This window comes from Maylandia zebra, linkage group LG20, assembly GCF_041146795.1.
Source record: "Maylandia zebra isolate NMK-2024a linkage group LG20, Mzebra_GT3a, whole genome shotgun sequence".
Classification (NCBI taxonomy): Eukaryota; Metazoa; Chordata; class Actinopteri; order Cichliformes; family Cichlidae; genus Maylandia; species Maylandia zebra.
In genome coordinates this window covers 2496643-2512192 of record NC_135186.1, presented here as the reverse complement: position 1 = coordinate 2512192, position 15550 = coordinate 2496643, and the positions used below count along the sequence as shown (strand labels likewise).

General features: G+C 41.9%; 1 protein-coding gene across 2 annotated transcripts; it reads left to right on the top strand.

Annotated features, from left to right (window-relative positions):
- The first annotated feature begins 857 nt into the window (after positions 1-857).
- On the top strand, positions 858-14275 carry erbb3b (erb-b2 receptor tyrosine kinase 3b). 2 transcript variants are annotated; one of them, XM_012921162.4, is made up of 28 exons: positions 858-1156; positions 2521-2675; positions 2787-2973; positions 3485-3610; positions 3703-3765; positions 3931-4049; positions 4670-4811; positions 5620-5733; positions 5824-5941; positions 6034-6107; positions 6528-6618; positions 8017-8219; positions 8358-8490; positions 8586-8679; positions 9231-9388; positions 9501-9557; positions 9790-9931; positions 10034-10153; positions 10236-10334; positions 10463-10648; positions 10733-10888; positions 11012-11087; positions 11226-11372; positions 11744-11841; positions 11932-12108; positions 12188-12259; positions 12506-12797; positions 12926-14275. In XM_012921162.4, exons 1-28 carry the CDS (start codon positions 1081-1083, stop codon positions 13828-13830), a joined length of 4380 nt encoding a protein of 1459 aa, XP_012776616.3. In that variant the 5' UTR covers positions 858-1080; the 3' UTR covers positions 13831-14275. The 2 variants fall into 2 exon arrangements, with proteins under 2 accessions (XP_012776616.3, XP_004558838.3); XM_004558781.4 differs by having other exon boundaries at positions 10031-10153.
- The last annotated feature ends 1275 nt before the right edge of the window (positions 14276-15550 follow it).

Below are 15550 nucleotides of genomic sequence, written 5' to 3'. Positions count from 1 at the left end.
ACCATCAGGTTGTTGAGACGAACATTAAAATCCAAGTTCATCTCAATCTCACCATTCTTCCCATTTCCTGCACATGGATGCTTGCAAACAAACTGCGGATTGTTCGGCTCTCCCTCCCTGCCGCATTCAAAAATAAGATTAACAGTACATCTGTCAGAAGCGGTTAATGATTTCCATCCATTAGTGGCCCGTTTTCACCCGCAGCTCCGTGTTCAGGAATCTTGTCTGCTCCGAGGCCATTTTCTCAAATTAAGCATGTTCTTGTTTTGGGTTCAGAAGTCACTTGACTGTCTGACAATGTGGCCATTGTGGCAGGCTGCTGCACACGCATCAAAGAGGTGATTAACCAGTTGACAGGGCTGCGGGGACAATACTGCTCTTTACGGGGGAAACAGTGCGGCCACTCAGAGCGCTGGGCTCTTACTGGGTGGGGGACCGAAACGCTGCTTCCACTGCTGACAGCATGAAACAAAAATAACTGGTGTTCAAACTGCTGCACACGGCAAATATTCACATCCAAAATCAGCTATTTGCTGCACTGAACGACCTGTACTTGTCTGTCTCACTGGCTCGTATGTCATTCAGCTTTTTTGTTATTATAATGTTTTAGGTGGGGGTGTTTGTAACGTTTTAAGATTTCTGTCAGTGCTATTGAGTCTGTCGTTTCTCGAGGGCTTCATAAATTTAGCAGAATTCTTTGCTTTAGTGTAACAACCGAGGCTTCAGCTCGAAATGACGGACAAACCGCTGATTGGTCGGGATGTTGGCCAATCACACGTCCCCATCTGGGAGGGAAATTCCCTCATCACAATAAACTACAACTTGTTCACTGTTTTCAGTTTTGCAAGTAGTCTGAGGGATGTTTGCGCTCTTATTAGGTGGTTTGAAGGAGTTGCACTTGTCCTTCACTTTGACTTGATCTGATTTTCCCTTTAATAGACACTTTTTTTTACTTTTATACCCCCATTACTGTATATTCTTTAGTCGGTTTTTTCCCCCTGAAATACATATTGGCTCTTCGGAGGACTACCTAAACCGCTTTGATATGCAGAGATCTCCGTGAACAGGCTGGACATCAGCATGGAGCAGTGGCGAGTCATTTTACTGGGAGTGATTTTGTCTTGGAGGCTTCGAACATCATCCCAAACGCATGAAGGTGAGGACGTGATTCTATATCTGAAATCCTTTCTTAGTTTGGATCTCGTGAAATTTAGACAATACCGAAATTACCAGACAAATTATAGCAATAGAATAGAATTAACTGTACTTAAAGATGTCTAGTATAAACTGATAAACCTCAGCCTCTCTTTGTTTGGTTCACAGCAAACAAAGAGAGCCTCTCTTTGTTTGGTTCACTCTTTCTTAAAAGCTTTTTTATTGTTATGATCCAGGCCCTTGCAGTGCACTTTAAAAATCTGCAGAGAACAGCAAAGGTTCACTTTAAGAACTTCTATTTACCATTAACTGATTGTCACGCTGTCAGTAAATTCTTTCTGATAAAATTTAATGTGGTTTTCTGCAGTTACAACGACATTAATGTGCAATCTTTGCCAACATTCAGATCTCCCTTTGCGATAGCTGTCAGACAATCACACTGTTTTTCTTTCCTGTCAGGAGCTTTTGTTTACTTACTAATTTCCGATCACTGAGCCCTTTCATGAATGTGCTATGCTTCATATAAATACAAAATATTAACAAATAATTTAAGTACTAATGCCTGTTTTTGAGTTATCCCAAGTATGAGTTAAATATTATTGAGTCCTCCCAGATTAGCTGAATATTTCAGGGCCAGTGTTTGCTTAAAATTGCCATATATGAATATAAGTGTGCATTAGGCAACAGTCCTTTGTCAGCATGTAACTTTCCATTGTTATTATGCAGCAGTCTTCAGGGTCCTATAGCTGTGTGTTATGTGTTCATAACGAAGACAAGAGATATGACTCGTGTTGAGCGAGTGCTGCAGGTGGCTAACATTTGCACATTAAAGGACCAGTTCCTCAGTTTTTTTGCTGGGCACTCAGAGATGGTGTGTATGTCACCTTCCGTTCACGATATTTCCCTTCCCTCTGCCAGAGAGTCCCGTTCACACACGGCCCATTGTCTTTTGGTATGATCTCAGCAATGCGCGGCTTGCAGACGCACATGCACACGCATACACAGAAGCACTGTCTGTCACTGCAGCACTCATCACTCACTGAGACACACTGTCCACATTTATAGCTTTACAACAACGAAGCACTTTATCTGAGGGAAAATTAAAAAAAGAAAAAGTCACTCTCTCTTCTGACCCCCCTGACCTCCTCTTCATCAGCCCCAGGCCTGGACTGCTCCATGTAAGCGGGTAACAGCCTGCCTGTTTCTCTCTGCTTCACATCAAAATCTGTAGCCAGCACAGGCATGAACACAGCACCAGGGAGAGTCACCAACCCTATAAATACCACAGACACAACACAGCCCACAGTACTCACTTTCCCAGTGTTATTTACGTTCATTTTCATCTTTATTCCCTATCTGTGTTAGAAGTGTGTCCAGGGACGCAGAATGGACTCAGTTCCACAGGCTCTCAGGAGAACCAGTACAATCTGATTAGAAACCGGTATTATGGCTGTGAGATTGTAATGGGAAACCTGGAGATCACACAGATTGAGAGTAACTGGGACTTCTCCTTCCTCAAGGTAAATGTCATGTTTCCTTACTCTCCAGTCGTTACATTTGGAAAAAGCGTTAAAAAGTGGAGAGCATATTGGAGAAGTAGCCTCTTATATTAATGGTCTTCTTCACTCTAGAGAATCCGTGAGGTGACTGGCTATGTCCTTATTGCTATGAACCACTTTCAAGAGATTCCTCTGGGCCAACTGCGCGTCATCAGAGGAAACAGCCTGTATGAAAGACGTTTTGCTCTATCGATCTTCCTCAACTACCCCAAGGACGGCTCCAACGGCCTACAGCAGCTGGGACTCGCAAACCTGACGGGTTAGACGAACAACAGAAAAACAGATATTAGAGAAAGAAAACGTTCAATGTTTGTTCTGTAAAAGAAAATGCTTTCTGAAACCCAAGGCGTTTGTGACAGTGGGGAGTGGTGCATTACATAAAATGGAACAATTAAACTCAACAGCTCAGGTCAAGCCTGGTCCTACTGGAAGTCCCTTCCATCACATACAGCTGTGGTCAGAAGTTTACATCCACTCAAGATAGGCATGAATGTCATGGGAACTGGTGCTGCATAAATAAAACTGAAATGAAATGACCTGAGAGATCATTCCTTTTACCTTGTTCCAAATTCTGCATCTTTTATTGGTTTTATTGTCTAATTCTTTCAAACTTTTTTAGTATTTTCTTGGAGGCTTAAAAAACCCCATGAAAAAAATTATCCTCATACTGTTTTTTAAAGTGTATATTTTGATTCGCCTCTGATCCTGATATATCTGCTGAACCGTTTTCTCTGTCTAGCTTGCGTTATGTTTCACTAATGTTTTCACAGAGATTCTGGAGGGAGGGGTGCAGATTATCAATAACAAATACCTGAGTTATGGTCCCTGGATCTTCTGGCAGGATATTGTCCGGGACAGCAGCGCTCCTATTGATATCAAATACAATGGAAAGAAAGGTCACTACTGGTCTGCTATACGTATTCCAATTCATCTCTAAATCATCTCTTTTTATAAGAAGCACTTATCTTTCTATGTCTCTCTTTTTTAGGCCCATGCCATAAATCTTGCGGAGATTATTGCTGGGGACCAAACGAAAAGCAATGCCAGATCTGTGAGCGCCCACGTTTTGTTTTTCCTTTGCCTCCTCTTCACTTCACCTCATTATATCTCTTCAAAGCTACACAGAAATACCCGGAGACAGACACGCACATAAAGATCCAACACGCATACACATTTATGTAACTTCTGATGAACTCGTCTCTCCTGTGTGTTTTAGTGACTAAGACGGTGTGCGCTCCACAGTGTAACAGCCGCTGCTTTGGCACAAGCCCGAGGGACTGCTGTCACATAGAGTGTGCAGCAGGATGTAAAGGCCCCCAAGATGTGGACTGTTTTGTAAGTGAATTATCTTTTTGTCTTTGGAGAGGTTTGCTGATGAAACAAGAAAATGGCTTTATTTTTATTTTATTTTTTGTTAATTGCATGGAGGATTTAAGTCTAAATTCCTGTGTCTCATGCTGGGAATATTTCCTTACTTCCTGGGCCCAATTCTAAATCTTGAACAGGTTTTCCAGAGTTTAAGGGAAACTAATCCTTTGTTTCCTTTGTTCTTCTGTGGTATGGATGCTCAGTCTGCCTTTAATTGTTGCCATGTGATATAGCTTGTAAATACAATAGTTCATGCAAGCACATTCTTGTACTGGAGTTTATATTCATGCTTGTGGCTCGCACAACCTTACTTTGATGAAATTAGGTTTAACATCAAGTTAAATTTGGAAGTAGTTGCACATAATATAACAGCATGCCATAAAAAAATTATCCACAGTATTCAAAAACAAAATTCTTGACCTCTTGGTGTCATTAGAAGAAAAGTAATTTATAACCAAAATCTGTATGATTCAGCCTCTGCGGGCCATGAATGTCTTTTGAATTGTGATGTACTTCAGCAGCTTCACCTTTGGGCTTTTAGTATTTCATTTTGATTCTCTTCTTTCTGTGTGTGTGTTCCTGTAAAGGCATGTCGTCATTTCAATGACTCCGGAGCCTGTGTGCCCCAGTGTCCCCGGGCTCTGATCTATAACAAGCAGACGTTTCAAATGGAAACCAACCCTAATGCCAAATACCAATACGGATCCATCTGTGTGTCTCAGTGCCCCAGTGAGTGGCCTGCATGTGTTTACAAGTCTAAAAGTTTTCTTGTTACTTTTTCTCTTTCAGTTCTAAGGTTTTAAGCTTCAGGTTGTAATGATAAAAATCATCTGGTCCATGACAGGCTAACAACAACCTCACATTAACAACAACACATGACATATTACACTGTGCCAAAATGCACAAGCAGCATGTGAAAAATAAAGTGCACTCTTTCTGTTTCCAAAAGGATAAAGAGAAAAAAGATTAAGGAAGGATTAATTAATTCACTGCCATTAATTAGTCATTAGCAAGCATGACCACATTTATGAAAACTAGGCCACTTGTAAGGCCACTTCCAAACAAGTCAATCATTCTACGACGAGAAAGATTATTCACAAGTGGAAAACTTTCAGCTCCCCGGGAGTTTGGCGACCTTTTCATATACTACACACTGAGCCTGTTCATGAAGCTGCAGTCAGCACTGATATATAGTATCAGATCTAACATAATGCTAGTTAATGTTAAAGGGTAAGACAGAAAATGTAACAAAGCCAAAAACTAAACACAACATGGGACAGGTACAGCAACTCTAACCAGGAAACAGAGGTTTTCAGGTGTTGTGTTGGATCTGGTGTGTTCATGTGTGTCCCATATTGTCAGGGAGGAGTCCAGGGTGGATAGGAGACATAGAGAATAGAGCAAAGCTGGTAAAAGCTGGTGGTAGGCTTTAAGAATGTTAGAGTCGTATCGTGAATCGTTTTATTTTATTTGCTCCTCTGCATGTGTATAATAAAACATATTCCCTGTGTTTTTCTTTTCTTCCTCCTCCTCACAGCTCATTTTGTGGTGGATGGTAGCTCCTGCGTGAGCGCCTGTCCGTCAGACAAGATGGAGGTGGAGAAAGAAGGCCAGAGGAAGTGTGAGCTCTGCAGCGGACTTTGCCCAAAAGGTTGAAATGAATACAAATGCGATTTTTCACTTCTTCCACCAAGATTATATCTCAGTAGTCAGATGTGATTGTTTCTGGTCATCCCTTTAGTGTGTGAAGGCACTGGTGCTGAAGACAGGCAGACTGTGGACTCGAGCAACATCAACAGCTTCATCAACTGCACCAAGATTCAGGGCAGCCTTCACTTCCTGGTCACGGGGATTATGGGGTAACTGTCAGTATGTATGAGTAAAGCGTCTCAGGGTATGGTGCCGTACACTTGGTATGTTTATAGTATTTTTCTGTCTTTTATCTTCACAGAGATGATTTTAGAAACATCCCACCACTGGATGCCAAAAAGCTGGAAGTGTTCCGCACAGTCAGGGAAATAACAGGTGTGCTTACGTGTTAACAGTTGACCGCTTTTTATATTAAATTTCACAATCAAGTATGCATGTTTCCTGCCTGGACCTGTAGTGCTATTCATCCATGTTTGGTGTGAGCTGCCTTTGGAAATACTGGTTGCAAAGATGTCTCCTTTCTCTCGATTATCAAAGCATAATCATGTTTGATTTGGGGTAAACTATCCATTTAAACTTCTGTGAGGTGACAGTCACAATTAACATTAAACTGCTTGCTTTTCTTGTCACATATGAGGCTGTCTTCTATCCCTTGATAACGCACACAAAGGTTGTATCCATCAAATGATATATGCTCTCCTTTGGGGGAAAACAAATATCCAAATTATCTGCGATGTGTTATGCACAGTGTCATTTTCTATCATCCTTAATATAATCACTGTGTTTTATTCTCAGACTTTTTAAACGTCCAGTCCTGGCCCAAAGAGCTGAAAGACCTGTCTGTTTTTTCGAGCCTCACTACCATTCAAGGGAGGACGCTCTACAAGTAAGACTAGACTGCAGATTATACCGTGCACGTGTCAGTGAGAGGCCAGAGCAGGATGCTTTTATCACAACAGCTGATGGATTCAAATGTGTGATTTGGCGTTATGGGCTGGGTCATTTGACCGAGCATTTTGAGTTTCATGCCCTTTTGTATTATGATGTTCCTGTTTGTAAAATTTAAGCTTTAGTCAGTTCTGTTGATATTGAGTTCTAATTCAGAATCAGAATCAGAATACTTTATTAATCCCGAAGGAAATTAGGGATTAAATTAGGGACTAAATAGGGAATTAGAAATTCCCTATTTAGCTCTCCTCTGTCTAGGTTCTTCCCATGTCTGTGTCTTCCCCACTATGTTGGCTTTGGTGTCCTGTCTTCAGTGTGTGAGTCTGTCCAGTCCCCTGTGTTTAAGTCTCCCTCACCCTTTATATGTTTCATTGATGTCTTTGTCTCCCGTCATCTCCCCCATTTGTCATGTATACTCTCCTTGTGTCTCTCTCCTCTGTGTCCCTCTCTGTGTGTCTGTGTTAATGTGCATGTGTCCCTCACTTGTTTACGTGTCCTCCCCATGTTCTGCTTCATGTCTCCCCTGTCTGTCATGTGTATCCATGTATGTTTCTGCAGCCAGTGGTGTCTAGTTTCCTCTTTCTCGTGTCCACTATGGTTATGTTTTCCTCTCTCTCGCTGTCTGGTGTCAAGCTTGGGTGTTCCAGTTAACGTCTCCAAGTTTCCTGTTTTATTTTGAAAGTCTTGTGTTCCATGTTCAGTGTGTTTAGTTTTGCTTCACCTGTGGCATCATGCTCATTTGTATCAGCTGTGTTCCCCTGCGTTTCCATTTCCCTCATCATCCTCGTGTGTATTTCTGTGCTCTGCTGTCATTCATTCTTTGTCAGGTTGCCTGTTATGTTGTGCCCCGGATAATCTTAGCTTTCTAAAACAGAGTTTGACTAAGAATTATAAAATTGACTTTTTATTAAGTATGACCCAAAATGAGGGACTAACTATGTTTGTGTGTAAGGGAAATATATTACTCTTAAACCATGCAGGCATTCGTCTTACTCAGACTAATATCTATCTATAGGACTGTCTGTTGAATTACTCATTTATTTATAAGGCTCCAGATCACAACACCAATTGCCTCAAGGCACTTTATATTGTAAGGTAAAGACTACAAACAAAGAAAGCCTCAGCTACCAGATGAACCCTGTGAGTAAGCACTTGGCAACAGTGGGAAGGAAAAACTCCTTTTTAAGGGGAAGAAACCTTCAACAGGTTCATTGTGAGACTGAATGCATTACCTAACTACTTGGAACTACAACATAATCTGTTACAGACAATCTGATGTTTTTCCATTTGAATCATCCTTTTCTCCCCTCTTCATCCTCCAACCCTCCAACGAAAGCCATTTTTCTCTGACGGTCATGCGCGTCCCCACTCTTACCTCACTGGGTCTGCGCTCTCTGAAAGAAATCAGTGACGGCAGCATGTACATCAGTCTGAACAGCAATCTCTGCTACCACCACACTGTAAACTGGACGAAGCTGTTCAGGGGCCGCCGAGTTCGAGGCAACAACCTCAGCAACAACAAGCCATTGGCAGAGTGTGGTGAGCTGATGGACTAACAGATAACCTTCACTATATTCTAAATGTTATATTTTGAGCATATTAAACTCAGAATTCACTATTGTGTTGTATGTTGTAAGCAAGTAATCAGTGCTGTTCTTACACAGTTTTGTGATGTAGTTGCAGAAGGCCACGTGTGTGATCCGCTATGTTCAGATGCAGGATGCTGGGGCCCAGGGCCTGAACAGTGTCTTTCCTGTAGGAACTACAGTCGAGACGGCACATGTGTGCACAGCTGTAATTTTTACAACGGGTCAGTGGTTGTGAGTTTACATTCTCGTGATTCATGTGTGTATGTTGAACGTATATGTAATATTTTGTTTGGCTTCTTGGATAATATTCCTGCAGGGCACCAAGGGAATTTGCAGGTCCTGATGGCGAGTGTACCGCCTGTCACCCAGAATGCAAGACTCAGAGTGGGAAAGTCACCTGCACTGGACTGGTAATCACTAGCTTTGATAATCCAGTGACACTGTAGCCCAGTAGTTTATATTTATGATTATTTACATAAAATAGATAAGCAGTAAATTTGTTAAAATCAAGATGATTAGAGACTCTCTACTTCCACTCTACACATTACCAGTGTCAGGTTGGTTGGTTTATACCAAATTCAAATCCTACCATCCGAATGTCGTAGCAGAGATCAGCACTCATTAGACCAGGCAATCTTCTTTTGAATCTTCTATTGTCCAATTTTGATGACAATTGCAGCCTCAGTTTCTTGTTCTCAGCTGACAGGAGTGGCACCTGGTGCGGTCTTCTGCTGCTGTAGTGCATTCAGGAATGCTCTTCTGCATACTTCTAAACAAACATGTGATTATTGTATTTTTTTTTTCTTTATTTTCGTATACATTGTATTCTTATAGGGCTTTGTGATACCTCGTATATTGGTGGCATCACTGTTGTGGTTCATTTCTGGTTCATTGTCACTCTAGCAGAGTTTATCTCACATAGTCTCTATTTATGATCCTCCTTTCTCTCTCTCATTGGTAGGGTTCAGATGACTGCGTGGCTTGTGCCAGTTTTCAAGATGGTCCTTTCTGCATGTCCTCTTGTCCCACTGGGATAAATGATGGACAGAAGGGACTCATTTTCAAATACCCCGACAGGAAGGGTCATTGTCAACCGTGTCACCACAACTGCACACAGGGGTGAGACTGGACTTAAAAAAGTCTATATGCCCACGTTTCCCCAAAGTGAAGTGTCCCAATTAGGTTGTTGAATCTCTGCATAATAAAGAAAACTTTGTCTTTCATTTTTCAGATGCATTGGCCCAGGATTAATGGACTGTTTAGAGACAGCCAGACTGGCAGTTAGTAGGTTAGTGTTTCCTCCTGCTGGTGAACATAAGTACACTGCAATTTGTATTGCAGTGTACTGCAAATCTAAATCACAAATCATTCCACTGTTATAACAAAAAAAATATTTGAACTCGAAAACTTTATTTCTAAAAGGGTAATTTTCAGTTTCCCCAAACGTAAGCTGGGTTATCATGACATAAAATCTTTTCTTTTTAGCTGATGTGCTCACTCTGTTATTTCTCTCTCTGCAGTGGTCAGATCACAGGCATAGCCTTGGGTGTCCCAGCTGGCTTAATCTTCTGCCTGGTGTTATTTTTCCTGGGCATGCTTTACCACAGAGGACTTGCCATCCGTCGCAAGAGGGCTATGAGGAGGTACCTGGAGAGCGGAGAGGTGAGACTTTACAAAACACCCAACTATATCTTCTGGACTGATTTAACTGCATTTGCTATGATGATGAAAATCCCCTTGGAATAACTGGTCTGTTTGTAGCAGAGCTTTGAGCTGCTGGATCCTGGAGAGAAAGGCACCAAGGTTCATGCCCGCCTTCTGAGGCCCTCAGAGCTGAAAAAAGTCAAAGCCCTTGGCGTGGGTGTTTTTGGCACTGTGCACAAGGTACTAATTGGCCTGGATTTGTTAGACTTTCACTGATTATCCACAGATTTGTGTGCAGCTCTACATTTAATTTGTTTTTAAGGGCTTTTGGACTCCAGAAGGAGAGACGGTAAAAATACCCGTGGCCATTAAGACAATCCAGGATAGCTCAGGCCGACAGACTTTCACTGAGATTACTGATGTGAGTCTCCTCTGAAATAAGGTTTAACATCACACACAGAAGTTAATGTAAAGATTGAATGCCTGTCTTTTATCATATGCCAAAAGATGCCCAGTAATCACATTATCATTGCATTGTTTGTTGTGTAGCATATGCTCTCCATGGGCAGCTTGGACCACCCTTACATCGTTAGGCTGCTGGGCATCTGCCCAGGTGCCAGTCTGCAACTGGTGACCCAGCTCAGTTCACAAGGTTCGCTGCTGGAGCACATCAGGCAAAAGAAGAACAGCCTGGATCCCCAGCTCCTGCTCAACTGGTGTGTGCAGATTGCAAAGGTGAGGACAGTTTTTTTTTATTTGCTTTTCCATGCAAATATATTAATAATCTGTGACTACAAGGACTACACATCTGTTTCTCAGGGCATGTACTATCTGGAAGAGCACTGCATGGTCCACAGGAATCTGGCTGCACGCAACATCTTACTGAAAAATGACTATCAGGTCCAGATCTCCGACTACGGCGTAGCAGACCTCCTTTACCCTGATGACAAGAAATACGTCTACACAGACACAAAGGTTGTTGTGAGTCATTGAGCTTGCGATACACACTGAATTGTTAAACAGCTTTTATTGTCTCTTCCAGTAATGCAATCAAACACAAACCAATTTGAGTGTCTGCATTTTTTTCTGTTTATTCAGACGCCAATAAAATGGATGGCACTCGAAAGCATCTTGTTTCGAAGATATACTCATCAGAGTGACGTCTGGAGTTATGGTAAGAGGATGTCAGTGTGTGTGTGTGTGTGTGTGTCTGTTTGTGGTGTATGCACTAATAAATTAACCTTCCTCTTGAAACGTCACTGTCTGTGAATTTTGGCGTGGAGCATTTAAATTGTCCTCTTTTCCTGGACAGGGGTGACAGTGTGGGAGATGATGTCATTTGGGGCAGAGCCATATGCATCCGTGTCACCTCAGGAAGTGCCGGGTCTGCTGGAGAAGGGCGAACGTCTGTCACAGCCCCACATCTGCACTATAGACGTGTACATGGTCATGGTGAAATGTTAGTCAAAACATTAGCCTCTCTCTCTCTCTCTCTCACATACTCGCACACACATATATCTCAGGAAGTAGAGCAGACTATTTCAGTCTCCATGTCGAAGTATCCCAGCGCAAGATAGTGAACCCTGAATTACCCATGATGCAACTGAAGTGTAAGAGTGTGCAGGGATGTTAAACAAGGTGCTTAGATATAAAAATAATAATAAGAGTGCTTGTATGAATGTGTGTGATTGGCTTGTAGTAAAAAGTGTTTTGAGTAATCAAGTTAAGTGATTAAAGTAGAAGAGAACTATATTTACCATTTATTCAGGTATTATTCACAAATACATTCTGATACATGATAAAAATTGGTGTTTTTCTTGTTATGTTTAGGCTGGATGATTGATGAAAACATAAGGCCCACCTTCAAAGAACTGGCCAGTGACTTCACTCGCATGGCGAGGGACCCACCGAGATACCTTGTCATCAAGGTGAGACTATGATGGCTACTCATTTTACAACTTTTAGTTCTGAAATATAGTCTTTAATCTTAGTGCCTGTTATTCCTGATTACCCTGCAGCTGGAAGGAGAAGAACCTGTCCCAGATGCAACCCATCGAAGGGAGTCAGAGCGAGGACTTCTGGATCCAGGTTTAGAAGACCAAGATGAGGAGGGACTGGAGGAAGGTTTGGCTACACCTCCTCTTCAGAACTCGCCGTCGTGGAGTGTTTCTCGTTCTCGGATTAATTCATGCAGGGTAAAGAAGGACATCCTGGATTTCTGCACTGTTGTTACAGGATAATTGCAGAATCAGCACACCAATTTTTTTTTTGCAGAGTGGCTCATATCAGCCTGGAAATATAGGATACCTGCCAATGACCACGAGCCCAGCAGACAGCTTCCGCCAGGTTTTTACAAAAACAAACTTTCACACGAATAAATGCAAAGACACATTCCTGATTTCTGATTTGCTCAAAGTTGATATGATTAGCTTCATTTCCAAAGAACTTCACTTTGAATGAGTATGTTACTGGTGTCACGGCCAGCAGGTCAACAAGATATACCTACCTACCTGCACTCCTACATACCTTCATACCTCTCTCCCTCCTCAGGAAGTAACAAACTATCCATCCCTCTTTGCTTTTCTGTCCCAGCTGTGGTTTCACAGGTCTCGTCTGAGCTCAGTCCGGACTCTGCCTGAGAGGTTAGAGGTCAGGGGGAGTGGCAGAGAGGCAGAGGTGCATGAAGAAGGCTTACGGACGGCGAGTCTTCACAGGGCCAGGATTGGCTCAGAGAGGAGTAATCGTCGTGTACCGATCAGCCAACAGAGAAAACTTTCAACAGCCTCCAGTCCACCCTCGTACAAGGTGTGGACGGCAGAGGAAGAGGAGGAGGTGGACAGCTATGGCTATGTCCTACCTGGCTCACCTAGTACACCAGAAAGAGGTAAATTATGAGCAGTAAAATAGGAACAGTGCCTTGTTGTTTTGTTACATTTTGGTTCAAATAGTTAAATCATGTATTTAACCAAAGCGTCTTTCCTAATCTTCTTCCTTCTTTGCACCCTATCACAGTTCAAATCTCCAGAATTTCTCATTCTGGCCAAAGAAACTCAAGGCCTCTTTTCATGGTGATAAATCCCACCCAGGAATATGAAATCATGAACACAGAGGAGAGCACTCCTCCTCGTTTGGCCAGCAGCGTTTCAAGACAGGAAGACGACCCCACTGTGGGGATTTGCTGCAAAACCCCACCCTTACCCTCCCCAACATTCATGGCTCTGTTACCCATAGAGGACATAGCACACGAAGAAACTCTGCCACCAGACTCAGCTGTAAGGAGGAATCCACTTCATGAGGCTTGTGAAGGAACTGCAGAAGAGCGAATAAACTCTGCAGAGAAACAGCCGCTCACTAGTGACTTCACTAGTGATATCAGAGCTGTGGATGACCCAGGAGAGCCAGCCCAAGGGAATGGCAGGTATGAATACATGGACATCAGGCACTCTGACTCTACAGAACGAGATGAATCATCACAAGAGAGACGTGGGAGTCAAACATCTGCAAAGAGTGCAGCAGAAGAACAGGAAATACACCAAACAGTGGAGGTGTTGAAAAAGGAGCACAAAGAGGAAGAGGAAAAGGAGGAAACCCAGAACACAAACAACAAAGCCACTCTAAGCAGTACGGCCATGCCCAGGCCAGATGTGCTGAAAGGTGGAGGAGAAAAGGTGGAGGAGTATGAGGAGATGAACAGATTTGGGGTGGTGCCCAGCAGATGTAAGGAAACAGAATACCAGAACCTCCCAGTAAAGGGGAGGGTTATTTGTGAGGAGATGGGCAGTGGCAGGTGTACAGAGATTGGGGAATACATCAAGGTGTGCGCTGGTGTGGGGGAACCTGCAAGCAACACATCATTCGACAACCCAGACTACTGGCACAGCAGGCTGTTCCTCAAACCAGATGCTGTGCGCACCTAATAATGCGGCCAGGGACAGAGTCACAGAAACTGCTGCAGTTGCTGTCATAAATGTGGGCTGTTTCATATTCATGTTCACCTTTTTTTTTCAATTTTTTATGGGTTCTTTTCAGGAAGAAGAAGAATATTTAAAATATTTTTGATTCTTACTTCTTTATTCGGTGAATAATAATTCATGAAAACCAACTGTGAGATGGTACAAAGCCAACAAACTGGAGGGTGTCCTCAAACATGTATTAAGTGACCTTCGTATCACAGTGAATGCAGTAACATGAGATGATTCCCTACGGTACTCCTTATAGTAACATGAATTATTATATAAATTCAAGTGACTAGTTTGCAGCTATCCTACCATTTGTCATCTATATGTGAACAGAAGCATTTTTTTACATTATGTTGACATTTTTATAATAAAACAATAAAACGTTGTTTTTGTGGTTGTTTTATTTTTTTTATTTATTTTATTGCTCAGTCATTCAATAAAATGACAGAGTTAAAGAGACTGTACTCTATAGATTTACCGGGGACACGTAAGAAAACGTAAAAGGCAAGAGACGGCACTGGTGACGCGCTCGCGCTACTTTTATTTCAGATGCAGATCAGAGATGACGGAAGTGAGAGTCAACGGTCACATTTTTCCGCTTTTGTTCAAGTAGCGAGAGAAACCGTGAAACTAATGGGCATATTTCATTTCCACCGTATTTTTCAGAGCCTGCTTTTCTTGAAATAAAAAATGTAAATCTTAACTTTATTCCTCAGATAAACTTTTTTCTTAATGTGTATTCGTGTGTGTAGATAGATAGATAGATAGATAGATAGATAGATAGATAGATAGATAGATAGATAGATAGATAGATAGATAGATAGATAGATAGATAGATAGATAGATAGATAGATAGATAGATAGAGACTAAAGGCAGCCAACATCCAAAGAAGAGCTTTGAATATCCTTCAAGAACCCTGAAAAATTATTTCTGAAGACTATTTAAAGAAATTATATGAAGAGAGTTCAAGCTGTGTTGAAGAATAACAGTGGTCATACCAAATGTTTACTTTCAAGCGCTGAAAGTTCTGTATATTATTCTGTATATTAATAAGAATAGACATCTGACTATTTTACAGAATAGACAATATAAACATATTTAAAATTAAAGGAATTTGAAATGTACATTGTTCCTTGGTTTAGTGTCTGGAAGAGTCCTGTCTCAGTCAATTATAGAGGATGTGAGAGGGCGGGTGTGTGTGTTTAGGGCACGGATGGCTTGGGGATAGAAGCTCCTCTTGAGACTCTCTGTCCTTGCCCGGATGATGCGGAACCTTCTACCAGATTGCAGAAGTTGGAACAGTTTGTTGCCAGGATGGGACGGGTCCTTCAGTATCTGCGCTGCTCTAGTCCGGCATTTCCCACTTTCTTAGCAAAATGTGAAAAAAATATAAAGTATTGTGCATGTACCAATTAAACCTGTATATATCAGAGTAGTTATATCTCCCAATTTAAATCCCTCTTATGAGCTAATTATCATGTTATTACAATGTTATTAGGGTGCAGTAAAGTAAAAGTGAACAAATATTATGTTAAAAAAAACGAATAAAATATGAACAAAAAACCCCCAAAAAAGTTAAACGTAAAGCTAACGAACAAGCTAGTAAATTTGGCAAAACCGCCAACCATCGGCCAATGCACCGAGCTGGAAGTGAACTATCTTGACTGCAGAGTGTGT

Coding starts and splice junctions, on each gene's coding strand:
- erbb3b (XM_004558781.4), top strand. CDS start 1,081: ATGGAGCAGTGGCGAGTCATTTTACTGGGAGTGATTTTGTCTTGGAGG. Junction 1,157..2,520: donor ATCATCCCAAACGCATGAAG/GTGAGGACGTGA, acceptor TATCTGTGTTAG/AAGTGTGTCCAGGGACGCAG. Junction 11,842..11,931: donor CGAGATACCTTGTCATCAAG/GTGAGACTATGA, acceptor ATTACCCTGCAG/CTGGAAGGAGAAGAACCTGT.